Below are 21578 nucleotides of genomic sequence, written 5' to 3' on the forward strand. Positions count from 1 at the left end.
TTCAAAGTAATTTTTCCAACCTATTTAGACCCATATATTCGCTTACTTCTTTTACCATTCGGTTCTGGATCGGCTTCCCTTCTTTGACCTAAAGATTGATATATTCAAAATTCCAGAAGTTAAAAAAATAGATTTCGTGGATATTTGCGTGTTCTTCGTCTATCTAGTAACAGATGCATTTTATGTCTTCTTTCGAATACATACCCAAACAATGGGCTATAGTTATTAGTTTTGGATTTAGATAAGTGTTTAATTAATATTCACATATATTTTTTATCATGAAAAAGTGACAGGCATTCAATTTTTGACGTTATTTTAATATCATACTATCACTTATTTCATTATCTTACAATAATCTTAAGGTGGTATGCGCCTCGAAAGTGAAAGACTTAAACTTTTGCTCAAACTTTCCACAAAGGATATTTTAATCATTCTCTCTCAAAATCAAAAATAAAAATTTGGGGTCACCGTGCAAATTTTAGTACTGGAGAAACAAATTACCTGAGGTTTACTGTTATTCGAAATTCGAAATTGCCGCCATTTCCGTGTTAACTCTATGGAGAAAAATTAAATTTTGGATTTTCGAAAAACTGAGCCAGTGAAAGTTTTACTTTTTCCAAAAGCTTTAAAATGAGCCCACACAAGTGCTAGATCAGAAAAAAACTTGTTGAAATTTTATAGGCCGGCTATCTGTCCTCGAGACGCGTTCGAAATGCCTGACATCACTTTTCGTCATATCTCAGAAGTCCAAGGTTGCCTTCTTTATCCGTGAACGAAAACCAAAACTAATTTGATGAACAGTATACATATTTGTGTCTATGAAATCTTCTTATACTCATAGTATTATGAAACCAATAAAACAACATACCATTGAAATGGCGATTCATGAAGACAGATAAGGTGCGTTTGCGATTTCCTGATGTGCGGCGTGGAATTAATGTTTTGGGGAGCATCAAGACTCTCATCTAACAATATTTATAACTTTAAACTCTTGAATCTTCGTTGAACAATGAACATGTGCTATCATACTTTTTACCTCAATGATTTTAAATCCAAAATGCGCTGTGTTTCCGCCATCGAACTTGACAATTTCTACGTCATGTGACTGATCCAATAATGTCACTTTCCCTTCGGTTTCATACCAGCTGATCTCATCATTGTTCGAAGTGCCTCGACGTGGGAAGAGAGCGCTTGTGTCACACAGTCCAAAATATATATCTAGGGCACCTTATAGTTCATAACAAATGATAAAGATATTTAGTTAGAAATAAAATTATCTTTGCTATGCCACCCAAAATTACCCATAGTAAGGATAAACACTTACACTTCCGGTGATAGTTTACAAGTAACAATCACCCTTCTGCAGTACGAATCTTAAGTAATGTCCCTCTCCGTAAGAATTTTTCATCTCATATAAAGGTGCAGCCAAAGGAGCTATTCATCGAACAGGCTATTTCTTGAGCAAATTTTGAGGGCAGGAGATATTTGATTTTGCTTGAGCAAGGGACATATTTTTAGCTGGCAGGGAGCAGATTTTAGTTTTTCGTCAGGCAGGGCAGATATCGGTTGATTGGCCAGCTGGGGACTGGGATTTGGGAAAAAACAAGGGGAGCGGAATTTACATGTAAAACTGGGACAGGTGAAGTTGAGTCTATTTATAAATTAAACATGGGGGGAATCGAAGGGTTTATTCATCACAAGGCAGGGGAGCTTCATATCTGCATGGGAATGATAAAATTTTAAGGGGGATTTTTTTAGGGCAGAGGAAGTCGACGTTTTATTATGTCAGGCAGGGGAGCTTCAAAAATTCACAATGGGGAGGGGAAACAGGCAAAAATATGTGGGTAATGGGTAAAAATGAATCTTATCATAAGAAGAACTCTTTAAAAGAGCATTGTTCGTTGACTGCACCTTAAAAAATAAGGGCCAGTTTGCGGGATTTCTATTCCATAAAACCTCCTTTTTGGGTACCCTTCTTTGTCGGTGAGGAAGAAATCACGGTCATTGTACATCATTTTTCTGATTGGCTATTTCATTAAAGAGCTTGCTGTCTAGCAATACCAGTTTGTGCAAATAGTATGTTGACAAGACAACGTAATGAATGGAAGAAACTTATAAGTTTTCTTCGATTGATTACGTTGTGAATGCGTGACTTACAGTGGGAGTTGTTGGTAACATATCTTAGCTGCTTGGAAAGATCGATATTTGGATCATCATAAGAGGCCTTCTTACCATCCAGTGAGAGATCAGCGATGTGTGGCCATGAACGCTGATGCGTGCAACGAGAATCAAAAACGGTTTTAGTTACGAGCTACGTTTTCAGGTGGCAATTGCTCAATATGTAATGACTTACAGAAATGCATTTCCCTATTTCGCATCTCAGATATGTATAAATGCATTCAAGACAGCGAAAACACAAAGTAACAAAATTAACAAATTTTAAGAGATGAATTCCGTATAGCATTTTTATAATAAAAGAAACAAATCGACGCTGAACATCTAACACATGCACTTGCAATAATTAAAATTTTAAGCACGTCTGCACCCGAGCATTTTTGTCCTTTTGGACCAAACGATTCGTTTGTTTACAAACCTCGTCTTTGATCGGTGTTTCACATGATTTGTTGTAATAGGGTGGCCAATCATTTACAGCTGTTACGTGAACTGTCAATCCGAACGCCCTAGTGTGCTCACTCTGTAAATATAAAGAAGGGCAGAAAGTTCAGGCAAGGGTTACCAACCGTAACCTTTTCAATACATAAACGCGGTTAACGTTAGGGACCGTGGATAATTAAAACACGCGCACAGTAAGCGCAACTTCTGTGTGTGTGTGTTGTTTTTTTGGGGGGGGGGGGAGGGGTTTGGCTGTATGTCGATTACCGGGCACCACAAAATCGCACTACATGTTTTCATATCGCAAAATCTAACTATACGTTTCTATGTATCGCAAAATATCGCTGTATAGTTTGGCGAGTATCAGGCCAGTGCGGCACCGCGCCGGCGCTACACCAGCATTCTTCTGACATACATGTGGTTCATTGCACATTTAAAATAACGTAACAATCATTTTGGATACACTGGTTCAATTCATTTCATTCTATTTGTTGTGTCATTTTCGAGTTGGCGCTGAACAAAGATTGATTTTAGAGGAGGTATGCGGGGGAGGGGTCAGCGTTTGCGTGATTTCATAGCGACATAATTACCGATTGTAGGTATGCTGATACAGAATGAGGTTTGGTTGGATTTTCGCACTTCCAAACTTTCGTTTGGAGGGGAGGGGGTGAGGGCGTACACAATAAGTTGCGTTTACCGTGCGCATGTTTAAATTATCTACGGCCCCCTTATAAGCTTGCATGTGATAGGCAACGTACTGTGTGAGGAAACCAAATTGCTCATTCAGCGGCACCAGTGTCACCTCAATGTATCAAGGACACTGGTGTTGTACGTGTAGAGTGAAAGGGTTGGTGGTTTTTTTAGCCAAGTTTTCTCGCTGCTGAAATAGGTAAATGAATCTGTCATTAATCTCCTGTTTTAGTGACATTGCACGAACATGTGTGATCTCTTTAGATTAAAAAGGGCAAAAACAACTAAAGCCCTTTATTGAAAATCTTTAGTTCAGGTTTTTCTAGACCATCTTGTAATGCTATTTCATTCATGTACGGTTATATTGATATGTATTTTTCTGCAGTGCTACAACTATATCAAACCGTCGGTTGATTTATTGAATAAACACCCTGCAAACTCATAGCTATGGATCAACATCAATGAAGGAGTAGTTTTGTGAGTTTCGAGGCAAAGTATCATGCTTCATATAACATTCATAAGGATTTTTTCAGATGGTACTAATTTCCAAGACTCTGTAAAGCACGTCAGCCCACAATATCAATCTGTATATTAAACTTTGTAACATCTGTCCTTTGTAGCATACTGTGTGTCCTTCTTCTCGAAAATTTCCTATGCAAAAACATTCATACATAACCTGAAGATAACACACGCACACTTAAATACTCTTCACAGGGCTCCCGGGTTCACAAATACACCTGTATATTGCTTAACTAAAGGAAATGTTCCTTAATAGTCTTACCATCATATGTACGTGGATTGCGAGAGCAAACTCCTCAGTTATTGATGCTTCGAGGGGGTTTGCCACAACAATGGCAGAATTATTTTCACTGATACCAAACCTATTGAACTGATGTAAAGAGATTTCGTTAATATAAAAAAAATTACATACAGCTTAAATGTATAAACAATGGCAGCGTGTTAGTTTGTTTCTTTGGTTCAATGGCATAATAGAACAACAAGCGATAACTTAGGGATACTATGAGTTTCAATCATAGTGTTATTTGATATAAATACATGGATCGCTGTTTCAGTTTGCAAACTACGTCGAAGCGTGAATCGTAACACTATCCAGAGAGAGAGAAATACCGAAAACCGACTTAATTGCTGTTCAGCGCCAGCTATTCTCTTGAAAATTTTGCACAAGTATATAACAAAAAATACGACGCTGTACGAAGCTTCTAATGATACCGATCAAATTAACACGTAATATTAACAAACACAAAGTTGTCAATATGTCATATACCGTCATTACAATCTTGCCACAGTTTTCCATCGTGTAAATTAAAAAAAAACCCAGTTTATATTAATAATATAATATAAGTGAATATTCCGCCTAATAAACATGGCGCCCTTACTGTATTTCCGTCAACAATGTGTAAACTGTAATTCTGTGAAGGTAGCCTCCACTCTTCAACATTAAAAACGTGACTGCCAACAGCGGTATTCTGAAAAATTAATTGAGGTACTGGAAGATAACCTTAGGTAATGTGTAGTCTACACGCGCAATAACAATAAACGAACATAAGCATTGATGTACAGACGTTTAATAATACCATCACTGATCCCGCAATAGATCACATGTAAAAGTACCTATTTTGGGATACGTATATGAAATTATACCTACCTACATACATACATACATACATACATACATACATATACATACATACATAGAGTACGTCAGTACAGTTCGCAAAGTGCATAAAGGCTGAGAAAGCCCCATTTATAGTAATATTAAAGTGTACTGTTATCTCTGCAATACCTCTCGAATGGATACACTGGAATTCTTCGCCATGGTGTAGTTAGCAATCTCTTCTTCCGTATGACACATCTCTGCTCCAAACTTCCCTGCAAAAGTGCATAGCCAAGCAGTTATATGAGAGAGAGACAGAGAGAGACAGAGAGAGGAGGCAAAGACGGACAGAGAGACAGATACAGTGCAGAAGACTAACGGAGGAGGAGGACTACAGGAGAATGACAGAGAAATGACAAAAGACAGACAGACAGACAGACAGACAGACAGACGGATATATCGACCTGGTCAAAAAGGCAAGTAATTTTTCAAATGGTGTTGTAGTATATTTGTTTGCAAGCAAAGTCCAGTCAACATCCCCCTGGTGTTTTGTGAGACTCTTGTCGGGGTCAGTTGTCACAGAAAAGTGGAATCGTTCAGCAGAAATGGTTGAGACTAATGTACATTTCTCACGCTCGTGTACGTACGTGAAATTATTCGTGTAAAAACATATCATTGCAGCTTGTTGTTTGTTGACTTGACGCGAGTGCATATATGAACTGTTTAAACTCGATTGGAATACCCAATACTAAGTTTGGTTACTTGTAATCATATTATAACAGTAAACTTGAATTCCAGGAAGCTGCATATCGAGAATATGAGACTGTTATGGTCACGTCTTAGTGGACCTATCGAATCGGGTTTTTTTTCGTCGCCAATATTCTGGTGCAAATAAACCTGTGAACATTTTCTTGCAAGAAGGGGTGAAGAACTAACAAAACAAAAATGTGAAAGTAAATCAACATTCAGCAGGATGCTTAAATTATGACATCATATGACAATACCGAACAGTATTCACGAGAATCATATTACTGCCTTCCGTCGATAGGAAAGGGAAGCTATTTGCAGCGCTAATGTCATCGTACATACTTTGCCTTGTTTCCGTAATAGCCTTATATTTAAAATTTACATTTTGTGAAAAGGGTAAAAAATGGCCAAGTAGTGACCGTTTTCGTGCGATGTATTAAAATGTTTCTTCTTAGTTCCACGATCAGTGTGCAGGAGTGTGATCTAGAACCCGCTTCTGACCGTCTGTGCAACTGCACGTACGGATTAAGAGCCTGGTAACAGTCCACGATTTCATTGCAAAAGGCCAAAAAGACCGCCCTGAAGAGCTTTCGAGAGGACAACACAGAACGAGTGCTCTTGTCGACTATTTCGCGAAATTTTAACGAAAACTTTATTATTCTCGGGTGGTAGATGTAGAATTGTGAAGGCCTAAGGGTAACTGCAAACATCAACCAAAAACCAACATAGACACCCAGACAGAAAGCATACTCCCATAGGTCAGGCTAAATTAAGATTTTTTAAAATCATTTTCTAACTCACCAGGACAGCAAAACCTTATTCTGTAATCATTACAAATGCCGTCATCTTGTTGGTTATCCAAACAAATGAAACCATGGGCATCGTACTGGTGGAACACTTCACCTGTCTCGGCTGCTGGCATACCCTCTGATGTTTGCACCTCAATTCCAGAGGGGTTATCACAGACCAGACGAGGAAATGCGGTGAGTATTCTGTCTAGTGTTTCGTAGTCACCTTGAAATTCCTTTGGAAGATTAAACCAACGAGTCCAAACTCCGTCTTTGTGTTGATGTAAAAAATGGAGATATATAAATATTCTCATCGCCACTGATGATGATGATGATGATGATGATGATGATGATGATGATGATGATGAAATGATTGGCTAAAAGGGCCAACCGACAAACTAATGAACGAAAGAAAGCATTTACGTTTTTCCCATTTTCCAAGTTATAAGGGACCAGACAGGAATTACAGGGGGGCGCTGCTTTTCAAAATGACGCTGCGCGAAAAATAGTGACCCTGCAAAAGTGTTTCAAGAAAACCAGCATGACCTTTCCCAGTTTTTATGCATGAAAACAATGACCCTCCCTCTGTGTCTCAATCCATGCCAATAATATCTTAATTGACATATAATGATACAACATTATTGAAAGTCATTAACCAATTTTTACTGAAGCCAATTGCAAATTTGTATATTTTATGAACTTTCCTAATAAGGGATATACACCTCGATTAACTTGATCAAAATTGGCGAAACATGCTATGTACATTGATGATACTAGGTTAAAAGGATATTGAAAGTCATTTAGCATTTTCACCTCAGCTGATCATTAATTTGCATATTGAACGAACTTTCCAAATTAGGGACATACATCTGGATCGGCATGATCAAAATTGACGAAACTTGCTATGTATATTTGAGATACATTGATATAACAATCACGAAAGTTGTTTTAGCAGTTTTAGATAAAATTATTACTGATGTATGTTTAACGAATTTTCCTTATGAGGGATACATATGTAGATCGACATGACCATATATATTGATGAGACAATTATGTTGAATAAGTGAAAGATACTTTGCATTTTCATGTCTGCTAATTTATAATTTATAATTTCTAATTACATACATACATACATACATACATACATACATACATACATACATACATACATACATACATACATACATACATACATACATACATACATACATGCGCGGTAACGCACATATACGCTGTTGTCTGTGAGATTACACGAGTACATTGACATGCAGTACAGGACATACAGACGACATTGATAAAGGATTGTGTGTAGATCTAGATAGCTCTGAACATTCTTGCTGACTTCATGCTCAAGATACATATCAACTCAGGACACACAAGCTTGTACGCAAACACACATGCACAAATACTCGACACTGTCAACGCTAGTTAAAGCCCCCACTCAATTATCAGATTTATCTAATAAAAATATTATTTCCTTGATAAAATATTCAATGGAAAACAAAAGAATGACAAACTGTTAATGGGCTGTTGACACATTCGCTAATGCGAGAACCAGGGATTGAGAAGGGCGCCTTTAAAAAAACACTATAATACTTACTGTATTAGCATGGATTATTGCCTGTATTTTAGCTGAATAGTGCATTTACAGGTGAATACAGTCACGAATACATAGTTTGTATTCAGTAAGCCTATATTCATGTGGATTCATGTGTATACACGTGTATTATTCTATAATATAGGCAACTGATAAATGTGGATTTATCTGTATTATTGCGTTTTCATGCAGTACAAAATTTTGTTGCTGAACACATAAGCTTACGCGTCGCCTGTTCAGTACATAAATGTAATAAAACTCAACCATAAATGTGATAAACTTGAACTTGTATATGTGATCATTTGTTTATCAATGCCCTTAGTAAATAATAAACTTTAATAAGACAAATGTAATACTATTGTATACTTTCCTGATACAGAATAGAATACATTGAGAACGTGATCAGGCGAGGTACTGATCAAACCGTTAGATAAGGAAGTGAAACAACAGTTCAAGACACTACTGATGGCATAATAAGGAAGCCTCAAAATAACTCGTCAACCAGTGATACCACACAAAGTTTATAACAGACGACTCAGAGCAAACAACAGAGACATATACAACCTTATAACAGAAACTTACGACACAAAACATATCGACGGGAACATTTATCCATATTTCAATCTAATGAATACAATATGAACAATACTTTGGACACAATAGAACAAAGTTAGACATCCTAGCATCCCCAATGAAGGAACAAAGTGGGACAACATAGGAATACAGACAATCTATCAATTATTCCACACAATTTATCCACTGAAGATGAATTCGAGGCGACTGATGGAGAAATTATTGCACATTTTCGAAAAACACCGGTAGAGGATTGTAGTGCTATACAGTCTCTCCACTCTGGAGTAGAGATTGCACTGACACGCCGATTACTGCTGTGTCTCAATGTGGTCAAACACTGTAAAGTGAAGTGTTCAAGGATAGAACACCAATTAAACGCCTTTTTGTAACACTTTTTGAACGCGTCTAGACGTTCAGAAATTTAACACTACGTGTTCAACCAACGTTCCATTTTTAATCTATGTGTTCAATAGACATAATATTGAACACCATGGTGTTCCATATCTGAACACACGTTGCACATGAAATGTGTTCAAAAAATTGAACGCATTTACGCGTTCAAAGGGCTGTAACACTTTTTGAACGCATGGACGCCGTTCAACGATAAGTGTGTTAAAGGCTAGAACACATGATGCGCGCTTGTTGAACACCTTTAATTTTGGGCGTTCAGGGGGTGTTCAAGCCTTGGAATAACATTACAGACCACTGATATTCAGTAAAAGTATTTTATTTTAAAACACACAAAACATTTCTAGAGTAAAATACAATAATTTACTGTAAAATGGGCAAATAAACATTGCCACATTGTATGTAGTTTGTCAGAGAAAAATACCAACGGTGTTAACACCCTCCTATCAAAAACATAAGCATTAAAAAATCCAAGAAAAAAAAACTGTAGATCGTTTTAAAATAAAGGAACAAAGTAATAACAAAACAGGTTTTACGTTTATGTTCATACTTGTTTAAAACGTGCAAAAAATCATCTGAAAAAGCTCAAAATTTGGCTCACTTATTGTGTTGAAAACGCGTATATTTATGAAATGCATACTCCATTTTTGTGAGATGGTTTCTTAAAGACATTTCCTCTTGTATAGACAATTGTAAATTTTGAAGAAAAAAAAGTTAGTCAAGGCTTCTCTGATGCACATGGTATATAGTTGTCCACACTAAGGTAAACAAAACATGTCAAGTTGTCAAAGTGTCACAGTAAGGCACAACATGCAGAAAGTGGGGAAAGTGGGTCCTTGGCAGGGTAAAACCTATTTCCTTGTTACCTATTTCCTTGTCCAACAAAGTCCTTCATAAACAAAAAGGTTTGTTTGTTTGTAATATCTATAAATAAACCCTGAAATAAATCGGTGACATTTCAAAAATCTACTCAGAAATTAAAAACATATTCGTAAAGACCTTTCAAATTCTGGTGTACCCTGCTATTAATTTTTATACAATTTTTTTTTACCAAAAATGGTAAAAATCACCCTTACAATAAAAAAAATGTAGATTTCATCATAACTTGAATATATCACATTCTGGTGATCTATAATGTCTTAAAAGTGTCTGCAATGTCTTAAATGTCTTAAAAATAAAAAGTTGCAAATTTCTGCAGAATTTGAACAATCTGAAACCTGTAATCCAAATATTAAAGGATTTGGAGAAAAACCTTGGGATGTACAAATTTTAGGACAATGCTACACATCCACCTATTTAGCTGACAGCAAAGCTAAAAACCAGTTGCTAAGAACAAGAGACGTGTTGCGCTACAATACAAAATAATCTTAGGTTTGGTAGCAGGCTATGATCGACTAAATGTTACAGGGGCATAAACTTTCAAAGACGTGAAGTCTCCTTCATCAGATGCAAGGGAGAATGAAAAATTGAAGCAGAAAGTGACAGAAAATTCAGAGTGAAAATTCCAGAATATTCAGTAATTCAGAGCGGGCATTTTTTTTACTCTGAATTTTCTGTCGCTTTCAGCTTTAATTTTTCATTCCACCCTTGCATCTGATAAGGGAGACTACACGTCTGTGAAAGCTTATTCTCCGGCAACATTTAGTTGATCATAGCATGCTACCAAAGCTTAGATTAATTCAGAACAAAAATTCACAAACTTATCAAAATTCAGTTACTGACCCTTGGAAGTTTAAATCTACATTAGAGATGAACTGAGGTTCTCAAGCTTGTTTTCAGACAGCTACCTGTAAACTCATCTTCTTCATTATCTGTACCACCAGCTTCTGTAACAACTCTTCGATTTTCAGTTAAATCCAACTTTTTACATCCTGAAAATAATGCAACAATAGGTAATATGGCGAGATGAGACTTTAAATGAAAGACAAGGGGCTGATTAGGTTAAGAAAAAGGGGAGACTTTCATATACAGTGCCTCTTTTCAATACTGTTACAAAATATTTGCTTCTTCTTGTCATCAACTGATTAAAATAAAAAGCCAAACTCTCATATGCTGAAACAATACATTGTATACTCTACGATATTTAATTGATGTTTTACATGCGATTGTGTCTACTAAAAGACATGTGTTAGCTGTGATTACGCAGCGGTACTATGCAAGGCGTATCGATCGCGCTCAGGTCAAGGGTTATCGCTACAGTTGTGTTACGATGACCCTTGACCCGAGTGAGATCGATCGATAGGCCATGGCCAAAAGAACCACTGCGTATTCACAGCCAGTTGTTGGTATACCAGCCACTGAAAGAAAAAAGGTTTCTTCACGTAGTTAAGCTATTTCAAAGTACAATACAATAAATTTCAAAGGATAATAATACAGGTGTTTCAAAATCTAATACCTTTTACTATTTTATAGAGAAAACTTACCCTTTCTGGTCTTGCTTCGGCACGATCACGACTTCAGGGTGCGCTTACAAGAAAAATGTCGCAACTTCCGTTTTGATGCATCATGGGATAGGAAAAGGCACCAAACTTGAACACCAAGTGTTTAGAAGTAGAACGCCTCTTGCACGCCGATGTTAAAATTAAAACGTTCATGGTGGTTTTCTGATTTGTTTTTCAAAATTTCAAAATTTCAACCCATAATAAACGTGTAAAATTATTTTTTATACCTCCTTTTTAGAAAAAACATGCTTTCAGCAATTGTAGACCGGAAATATTTTTCACTTAGTGTGAAATTCGTTACAACAAAATCCGTGTACCTTTGCCCGACAGCGAGGCAGTAACAAATTTAATATAGCCATAGAAAAGTCAAAAACACTAAAGATTGTTAATTGTTTTACAGTATTGTAAAATTTCTGTAATGCTGAGTTTTTGAACACTTGAAATAGATGGTTGTTAACACTCCGTGTTCAGGTTTTGAACATCAATGTTAATAATATGAACACTAGTGTTAACAATATGAACACTAGCCGTTCAAATTTGAACACCGGCATGTACATTTTGAACGTATAAAGACGCGTCTAGCGTCCGCTATTTTTACAGTGTGGTCAATCAGTTTTATACACAAAACAGCGAAACGTAAAATACACTTTCAAAATACAGAAAACACACTGAAAGCGAACAACTAAGATATGAACAATGTGTGGAGTTGTTTTCCTTACAAATTTTTAAAGGTTTATTCTTCAATTGCGATGACAAAATACATTTATTACATTTATGGTTAACAAGTATTACATTTATGGGTGATTTTTTATTACATTTATGGATACCATTGATAACAATTATGGTTGGTGTTTTTATTACATTTATGTGCGAATGTTACATTTATGGGCTATATTACATTTATGGGTGCATTTTTTGCTCACGTGTTCACATATGTGAGCATATGGTTTAGCGATGTCTGTGTGTGTGTGTGTGTGTGTGTATGTGTGTCTGTCTGTCTGTCTGTATACCTGATATCTCAAGAACTGCTGAAGTGATGTCAACCAAATTTGGTACACAGCTTCAGGATCTAAATGGCAAGAACTGGAAAGGTTTTGGTGGGTGTGGCTTGGATATTAATGAAGTTATGAAAGTTTTAATTTTTCTGTTACATGATTGTCTATGAGAGAGCTTTCGCCAAGGCTGCATATGACAAGTGAAAACGATCGATTGACGAGATCGACTGTTTGAGGGCGCTGTGAAATGAGCTAGTCCAGGTTGGCTCCGTGTTTTAACCTCGTATTGAACGTAAAAAATATGATATTTTATGACTCATTCAACTCACTATTCAAGATAAAATATCGTTTAGCAAATTAGCTTTACTCTTGGTGATTGATCGTTTCTCTCGCTGCTCGATCACCAGAAATGACTACATTCATTCTCCACCTAGCCTCATGGCATGGCATTATCACTCGCCCTGATTCCTTAATATGGAAGTTCTGATGAATAATAATTTTGGGTCAAAGGTATTGAAGTGTCCAGTCAGGTTCGTGCACAGAGTCCAAGGCCGTGACCTACTTCATGTACTGCCGTGTTTTGATTTTGCTTCGCCAAGTAACGTGCTCGCCATTGTCCATAAAAGTATGTTTGTTGTCCTTTAAGCAATTTTTTTAGTTCTAACTGTGTCAGATTAAAAAGGCGAGGTTGTTCGTGAAACAAATTCCGGGATAGGCTTTGGTATGCGTAGGATCGGCAGTGCATCGTAGCGTACCACGCTTGTGTAACTGCCGAGCTCAACCTGCATTCTCGGTTGGTACTCATGGTAAGGGTACAATCATGATGGTTTCAATTCCGATGAAGATTCATAAGTCTTATTTTTGCAGTCTTTTTTTCCGTATGATAATCCCGACAATTCATGTTATGGTTAGACGCGGTGGCCATTTTATGATAAGTTTTCAATACTGCAAAGCTACATGGCGTAACTATTGTGTGATCGAGGTACAGCGTTTTGAATGGGATACAGAAACTCTGCAGAGGGAGAAACGATCGTTGACATGAGCAGTCAATGTACTTCAGCAAATAGTCCGCAGATTGTGGATTGAGAAAATACACGTGTCCCAGTAAATAGCGGAATATTTATGTACATATTAATCAAATATACAGCTCATCGCTAAAAATGTAATTCAAAGATTTGTCACTGACAAATACTGCACTGTACGGAAAAAACAGTCTGTAGAATAGTTCAGGTAGTACTACCCGAGACAAACACTTGTGTTGTCAATTTTGATTTCATTTCACAAACTTCATACTTCATCAAGTATCGCGTATTTCAGCCTTTGTGAAGCCATTTTATTGATATTTTCAATTTTTGTCTTGGCTTTGTTGTGGAACATGTTGAATCGTCTCCGCGGACATGTAGGCACTAGGCCGAGGTGCAAACATATTCAGCCAAATTATCGTTTCGAAGCAAACAGTTCTATTACAGAAACACCATCAATTCTCTCTAACAAAGTTGCGTTAAATATTCAGTAAAATGTCACATAACGTTAAAAGTGTCACGGGGTCGAAGTGACTTGAGTACCGGGGTTGAGGTGACCAAAACCAGTGTGAATTACTGGGGTCCAAGCGGACAAGGGTTGGGATGACCTGTTCCCCAAGCGAGCTACCTTCAGAAGTCTGTTTCGTCGCAAAAAAGTCAATTTTTAAAACCCGTCATTTATGTACTGATGTTGTTCTCAGCATCACAAACATATACGTCTCTGCTTTGTATGACAGCAAATATTATATTTCAGCGCCCCGTAAATGGGATCCTCGTTTTTTTGCGAACCCGGAAGTGTGTCTCACTCAATGCATTTCCTATCAAGGGAAACTACCCGCGTTCCATGTACCTTTTTTCAATGCCAGTGCAACGCTATCTGTGCAAAATTTGTGGCGATATACTCCCGTGTGATGGAAAACCTCTCTTATTCTAACATGAACGTAGTTGACTTTGGACTTCGATTTCGTAAATGTGATGTCCATGCAGTGAGTTTGGGTTGGCGCGCTTATAATGCAATCTTCGCCCGCCTACGGTCCGATATCCTACATAAGACCACTAGAAAGATTGCTAGAAGCCCGTGTTTCAACTCTGTTGTCGTCTTTTAGTTGACTTCATTGCTTATCGGAGAGGTTTTTCCAGGATTGGAAGCCATGGCAATGTAAATCTATATCTTTCTCTGTACTGCGCCCTTTTAGCTCGCCTGTAACTCCCGAAAACAACGGTAGAAATCAGGACCACGCGGTCGATTGCAAGCAAAGGGTTCAAAGATTATTTTCCGCGTGCGGAAAAATTTGGCCACCGATGAAATTTTCGGTCTCAAAGCGTTAAAGTTGAGTATGTGAAATTTGTGTTGCTGGAAGCCTTTTTGTTTGCCAAGGATCTAAAACCTTCCACCTGATTGGCCCAAACGATTGCATAATGTACCGGTACATTGAAGATACTATGATATAACATTATTGAAAGTCATTAACTAGTTTCATTTCAGCCAATCCCTTATTTGCATATGTAATGAATATTTCTAATTAGGGATATATATCGGAATTGACTCAACCAAAGTTGATGAATCTTGCTATATATATTTAAGATACTGTAATACATGTTATTGAAATTCGTTTAGAATTTTTGCTTCAGCCAATCTCTAATTTACATCTTTGATGAACTTTCTTAATTAAGGATATTTTTCTGTATTGACTAGACCAAAGTCGACAAAACTTGCTATGTACATTAAAGATACTATGATACAAGATTATTGAAAGTCACTTGACATTTTTATTTAAGCCAATTCCTAATTTGCATATTTAATAAACCTTCCTAATTAGGGATATACACTGGGATTTACTTGATAAAAGTTGGCGAAACATGCTGTGTACATAGATCATTATACCATGGTATAACAGTATTGAAAGTCATTTTTGCATTTTCATGTCAGCTAATTCATAATTTGCATAGCTAATAAGCTTTCACAGTTTGGCATATATAGCTTGGAGGACTTGACCAAAGGCAATTACACATGCTATATTAAGTGGTGATACAATGACAGTACTCAAAGACATTTATTATTTTTATTTCAGCTAATTACATATTTGAATACTTAATGACCTTTAGCATTGATCTGTGGTGACTTTGGTTCATTATGTTGATCATTACACTTTCAATGAAGTTGTAAACATGTAGCAAAGGTTCAAACTAGCACATAAATGCAATATATAATGAAACACGGGAGCAATTTCAGTTCATATCTGGTATTACATTTATGGTTCAACTTGATGTTACATTTATGGAGATATTTACATTTATTGAGGTTAGTCGATTACACATGCGTCAAACAGGGTTAACGCGCACATGTTTCACGGAGATGCATCGTACATGCGTTTTAACAGCGGCGTGTACGAGTGAGATTTCTCAAAGACAAGAGTGAGTTAATAGTTTTACATCATACGTGTGAGCTTGGCCACACAAGTGAAACGACAAACATACATATATTACTGAGATTGAATGCGTATGCCTTGAGACAGCGACGCATACGCGTGAGATCTTTCAACCCTACGAGTGTGTTCAAAGACATGAGAGACGGGATGGGGTGGCATGGGGTTCCACTCATATCCTAAGAAAATGCTCTGCCTGTTTTAGCTATGAATACGCAGGGGTACTGTGACGTATGAATCGCGCTCGGGTCAGGGTTCATAGCTGCTAACCCATAGGCTTTACTTGAAGTTTACTACGACACCGATCGGTGATGCTGATTTAGCTCGCAAAATAATGAAATATATTAGTCTTTGAACAAATGAACCTGTACCCACTTTATAATTGACTATCTAAGACTCGTTCGCTACTCCTTCGCGATTTGAAAAAAGTCTAGTATCGTCTAGTATAGAAGACAGGGACTCTTCAGAATTTACTTCAAGGGATAGACCGGAGGATTTTCTATTTTCCCGATGATTTTTCCATGGTCCCCCAGTAAATTATGGAGCAAATCTATTGCCCCACACACTTCCTGTTTTCCCCCATGGTCCCCCAATATATATATGTTTCTTACACACTGAGACATATACAGTCTGACAAGTTTCTTACACTTTGCAGGAACAATACAGTGATCATTTAATTAACGATATAACAAAACATTTCAGAGTTACAATTAAGTGGCCATAAAAAGCGTATTTTGCAGGGACTGTAAGGAGCACACTTTTGTGAAGGCTAGTAATGAACAGATCAAGTTGTAAATTGATGAATGCTTAAGAAACATATTATTTAACATGAATATTTCTTTTGTTGTGTCCACTATAAATGATCCATTGCGGCCCTTTTCTTGATTATTTTGACAATTACTTTGTTCAAGATGATGATGTTATATCAGTGGTCTATATCAAACACTTTGGTTATAAATGTTGCAAATTTGTTTTCAACATCCTTTGTAAAAAACACAGATGCAAAAGTGCTGACTCAGCAGTTTTTAAATAGCTTTCTAATGTTCATTAAATATGTGACAGCTTTGTTATTAGATCAGTAACTTCATACATGGTGCTTGTGTTGGTAATACTACAGGTAGATTACATTTTAGGATCTCAAGTGTAATGAAATAACAAGATTTTTATCCACCATGGTTATTGTTTTCTTTCGAAAATGTCACATTTGCAATAAAGTCATGTGCAATACTAAAAATCATGGGGTAATGGGTGACTGAATGTAAATTATCTCAAAACGTAAATTGAAAACGCCCATTTTTCTTGCCATTATTTTTTTTTATTCTCCCCGTTCCAGCTACAACAAATGTGATCTCTAGAAATATGACACTGTATTCTTGGTGTTGGGTAGTTCCTCACCTTAAAGGGATATTTGCTGTAACTTTGCATTTGTCCAATTTTAAATTTCTTGCGTATCAAAAATTGTTTCTTATTCAATTCCTACATAGAACACCAAATGCTGAATTTAGCAACAAATTAGTACATACATACGTAAAGGACCATTGTTTTTCACCTCATAAATGAATTCTTGTCTGAACTTGATTCAAGATCTCTTTTCAACAATAACAATGCTGACTGTTCACTGGAAGGTCTGTGTTGACATGCTAAATACTGGACATTCCATGACATTTGAGGAAGAACAAGATACTGCACTAGATACATAAAACAAACCACTGTTAATATTAACGGAGTTTAAAAACACTTGTCGAGTTTATCTGTCACAAGGGTTGCGCTACTATAGTTCTCTGTTTTTGTAGATCAGTACTTCTGGGCAAATGTTGATTATGTTTTTTTCCTTAACCCCTAAAAGATTGTGGTATTTTTGTCTGGTACCCCTAATTTTTCATAGGAGAAATGGATGCCCTCCCTGAAAACTCTCCAGGCCCCCTGGAAGTAAATTCTGAACACTCCTTTGGGAATAGGTAGTGGGACTTAGACAGATCTGTAAGGTGGTGAAATCCTCAGATGTATATCGTGGACGTCAAACTTCGATACTAAACTGACGATATCAGATATTTCAAAACTGTGCAAAGGAGCGCCTAACGGACAAACGGTTGAAAATAGATGTTATTGTCAAGGTAGTCTTAGACAGTGAATAATACAAATGGGTACAGGTTGAATTATTAAATACAGATATATTTCATTAGTTTGCGAGCAAAATCAGCGTGGAATGGAAATGGAAATGAAGGCAACTTCATACAGCTGATTTATGTATGTATGTATGTATGTATGTATGTATGTATGTATGTATGTATGTATGTATGTATGTGTGTGTGTGTGTGTGTGTGTGTGATAACGTGCTATTATATTTACGTGAGCGAACAAGGAAAGGGAAGTTTAATTCACCCATATCGATTGGTTTCCGGAAGAGAGCATGAAGTGAGTAGAACCTAACATCATAAATTTTGACGAGAATAAAGCATCCGTAAAAAGGTGCTTAAGACTCTCGTCAGGCCGATTAAAAATATAAACGGGAAGTGCAATAGCCTGTATGAAAACTAGAACGACGGTTTTACCTTTCCCTAGGAATTGTTACTACTGCAATAGGGTCATGCCATGGCGACCTAATTCTTAACAGTTGTTAATAGACTGTTCCTCAGTTTCTGTTAGCTGCCCTGACGAATAAGGCGGCCGGTAACCTTCACTATTTGTTCCTTAGATTAAAACCTCACTTATGAACTCAGAGGTAAGTTACATTTAGAAAGAACAATAAATCGCCTATAAACGTTTGCCATACTTCAAGTTTAACAGTTTAAAGTTTCCAAGACTTACCCGTCGATAAAACCATTATATCCAAGGCAAACAGAACGAGAAAAAGAACTCTGCATCTTTTCATGACGACCTTGGAACAAGTGCAATGTCTGTAGTTGTACTGACTCGAATCAGACCGACCCAAAAATATGTACTTATCGTTCTGGGTCGTAGCAATACAGTGCAAATTTCTCACGATATTGTTTCCGGGTTCGTTTATGGCTGACCCGGCACTCCAGAGTCACCGGGTCAGTAACAGTCTAAATAGAGAGCTAGGCTATTATAATTGCACCCGTAGCGAATGCAACGTAGGGCGTACCGTAACGTTTTGCACAGACACGGATTAAGACTAGTGGCTGGCCCAGCAAAGGTTCGCAAGTACTGTCGTGCCACCAACTAAGTTGTTCGTGCAAAAAGGTGTTCGTGTGCAGTTTGTTAGCGGGCGGGCAATTTCTAAAACTAATCAGCGGGCAGGGAGAAAAAAAATCGATACTCACTTTGAGCGGGGAAGAAATTTCATTATTTTCAGTGGGCGGGGAGAAAATGTTTGACAGTCGTGGGTACCGGAAAATACGTAAAGGGCGGAGTCGTGGTTGATGATAGAACTTGAGGGAAGATTAAGCGCCTAACTTAGGGGGGACATATGTTCCAAGGTATAATGATAGCTGCTTGCACGATTTGTGTTGATCTTGGTTGCCTAGTGGACATCTGGTAGGCAACGCGGAATTTCCGTAGAAGGGAGAGGGCAGTGGGGAGTTTGAATTGTTGTGGGGAGTGGGGGCAGGCAGACTATAGATGCTGTAGAGCAGTGGGCATAACAATTCAGTGGGAGGGCATATTTTCCGCGTATTTTCAGCTCTACTTCCCCTCAAAATTTTAGGTTAAGGTCAAAATTAAGTAAAATTGGTATATCAGCCTTCAAATCATGTTTTGGATGATTCAAACTTCACTAGCTGCCGGCACCTGGTCTGTGGACCATTGCGTTCACCACATGATCTACGCTTTGTATTGATACAATTGTCATCTACCTATTATCCTTGCCTAAATGCATTGGACATTGGTCGTATCATGAATCACACATAGCCCGTTAGAGTCTCTCTCTCTCTCTCTCTCTCTCTCTCTCTCTCTCTCTCGTCAAATGTCAACTTTTACCGAGCAATTATTGCTTTTGAGATGAAAGACCTTCGTAGAAAAATAACTTGCTCAACTATTATCAAACAGTACGTATTGGGGAGTTTATCCTAAAAAGACAAGCACCATGTCTGCGACAACACAGAAAGCAATTAGCGTGTACATCGATCTTTAAAAAGATGCTGGAGGCGTTGTTGGCGCATGTGCCCCCTCAGATTTACCACTTGGTAAATCAAAAGGTTTACAGTGCGAAAAATAGAGTTAGACTTGCCGACAGTAAAGACGATGTAAGTGATCTGTTGAAGTATGGGAGAGACAAAGAAGATGTCATTCCGCACCATGCAGACTATCCAGAAGATCTATGGGTTTTTGTGTCGAATTTCATGTGCTCCGATCTCGTTAGATCAAATACATCTGAATTAATCAGCCACCCATTATCTATTGACCCGAATTAAACATGGGAAAGTTTGAAGTTACACACCAGTTGTCTACAAGAACTTACTTTTGGAAACTAAAAGAAATCACAACTCTCCCGTCTTTCTTGGACCAAAAATGATTCACCACAGCAAGACGTAATCACCCACACAGAAAATTATCAAGAACAATTGTGTATCTAAATGTAACGGTCTAACAAAGGTAAAGGAGTTCGTCACAGATATTGAGAAGGAACTACAGTGCCTTCCAAGATCAAATGCCAAAAGCACAAAGATTACGATGCTTTAAACACTTCAAAAATAACTGCAAAACAAAGTTACGGTAAATTGGAATTAGACAACAAGACACCAACGATATATCTTGTCGAAGAGGTTTGGTGTTTATGGAAAAGAAGAGGGTGTTTTGGATGCCGATGATAGTCAAGATTTACGCAAACCTTTGGACGCGACAAAAGATGAATTGAATTGAATTGAATTTCAAGATAGAAAAGTACTGAATCAACAGGAATTCTCATACACTCCAAAGTACTGCGCCTATAATTACAGTCGTTATGACGTGATTCGCCATCATACGGTGCAAGAGGCCAGAAGAAAGGCGGGTATAGTTGAAGGGCAAAATTGCAATACAAACTTGTCAGAATCAATGAACACCATATATAATGAAGTCTGCTAAAGAAAGTTTCTTGAAGGATAACCCGAGTGTGCCTGATGTAAGCAAACTAAAATTCACAAAACATTTATTTTAACCCATCCATGAACGCCAAAGAGAAGAATGTCAGTCCGCCATTGCAGGTGTCAACGATGATTACGTTTTGGCAGATTATGTTCGTCAGTTGGAGGTACCATCTGATGTATGGTTTAAGTGGCCATCTGGTGCATGAACGTGAAAAATATATCAAAAGAGTTCAGAAAAAGACTATCACAGATTTGTTTGAGGGAAATGATGTGCTGTGGCCAAGTTCAGAACAAAGAGTACAGTTTGAACTGTTTGAATTTAAACCAGTTGACATGTCAGGATTAGTTGAATTTTTCAATTATTCAGTCGAAAATGTAGAAATATTAGCAGAACAAGTCACATTTTTTAATAATCACACAAATGCAATAAAACAGCATGTAACTCTTCAGACAAATGCGTATTCGAAGTTTCAAGTTGCATTCGAAAGCCGTGAATTTTTATAGGTTACTGTACATGGACAACGCACGGTTTTGGCCGTTACCCATGACGGATTGTGCAAGCATTCATTAGCAGTAGCAGACCTGCAAGATGTCCTCGCTTCTCATCTAGAATTTGTCAAAAAGAAGCACAAAAAA

At 37.4% G+C, this 21578-nt stretch overlaps 1 protein-coding gene across 2 annotated transcripts; it reads right to left on the reverse strand.

Annotated features, from left to right (window-relative positions):
• Position 1: 1 nt before the first annotated feature.
• On the reverse strand, positions 2-18933 carry LOC139131054 (uncharacterized). 2 transcript variants are annotated; one of them, XM_070696989.1, is made up of 9 exons: positions 18724-18933; positions 6467-6724; positions 5108-5193; positions 4701-4790; positions 4085-4192; positions 2594-2695; positions 2158-2269; positions 1037-1227; positions 2-88 (listed from the first exon to the last, which is right to left on the reverse strand). In XM_070696989.1, the coding sequence occupies exons 1-9, from the start codon at positions 18785-18787 to the stop codon at positions 2-4; spliced, it is 1098 nt and encodes a 365-aa protein (XP_070553090.1). In that variant the 5' UTR covers positions 18788-18933. The 2 variants fall into 2 exon arrangements, with proteins under 2 accessions (XP_070553090.1, XP_070553091.1); XM_070696990.1 differs by lacking the exon at positions 4701-4790.
• Between the last annotated feature and the right edge of the window lie 2645 nt (positions 18934-21578).

This window comes from Ptychodera flava, chromosome 4 (assembly GCF_041260155.1).
Source record: "Ptychodera flava strain L36383 chromosome 4, AS_Pfla_20210202, whole genome shotgun sequence".
NCBI lineage: Eukaryota > Metazoa > Hemichordata > Enteropneusta > Ptychoderidae > Ptychodera > Ptychodera flava.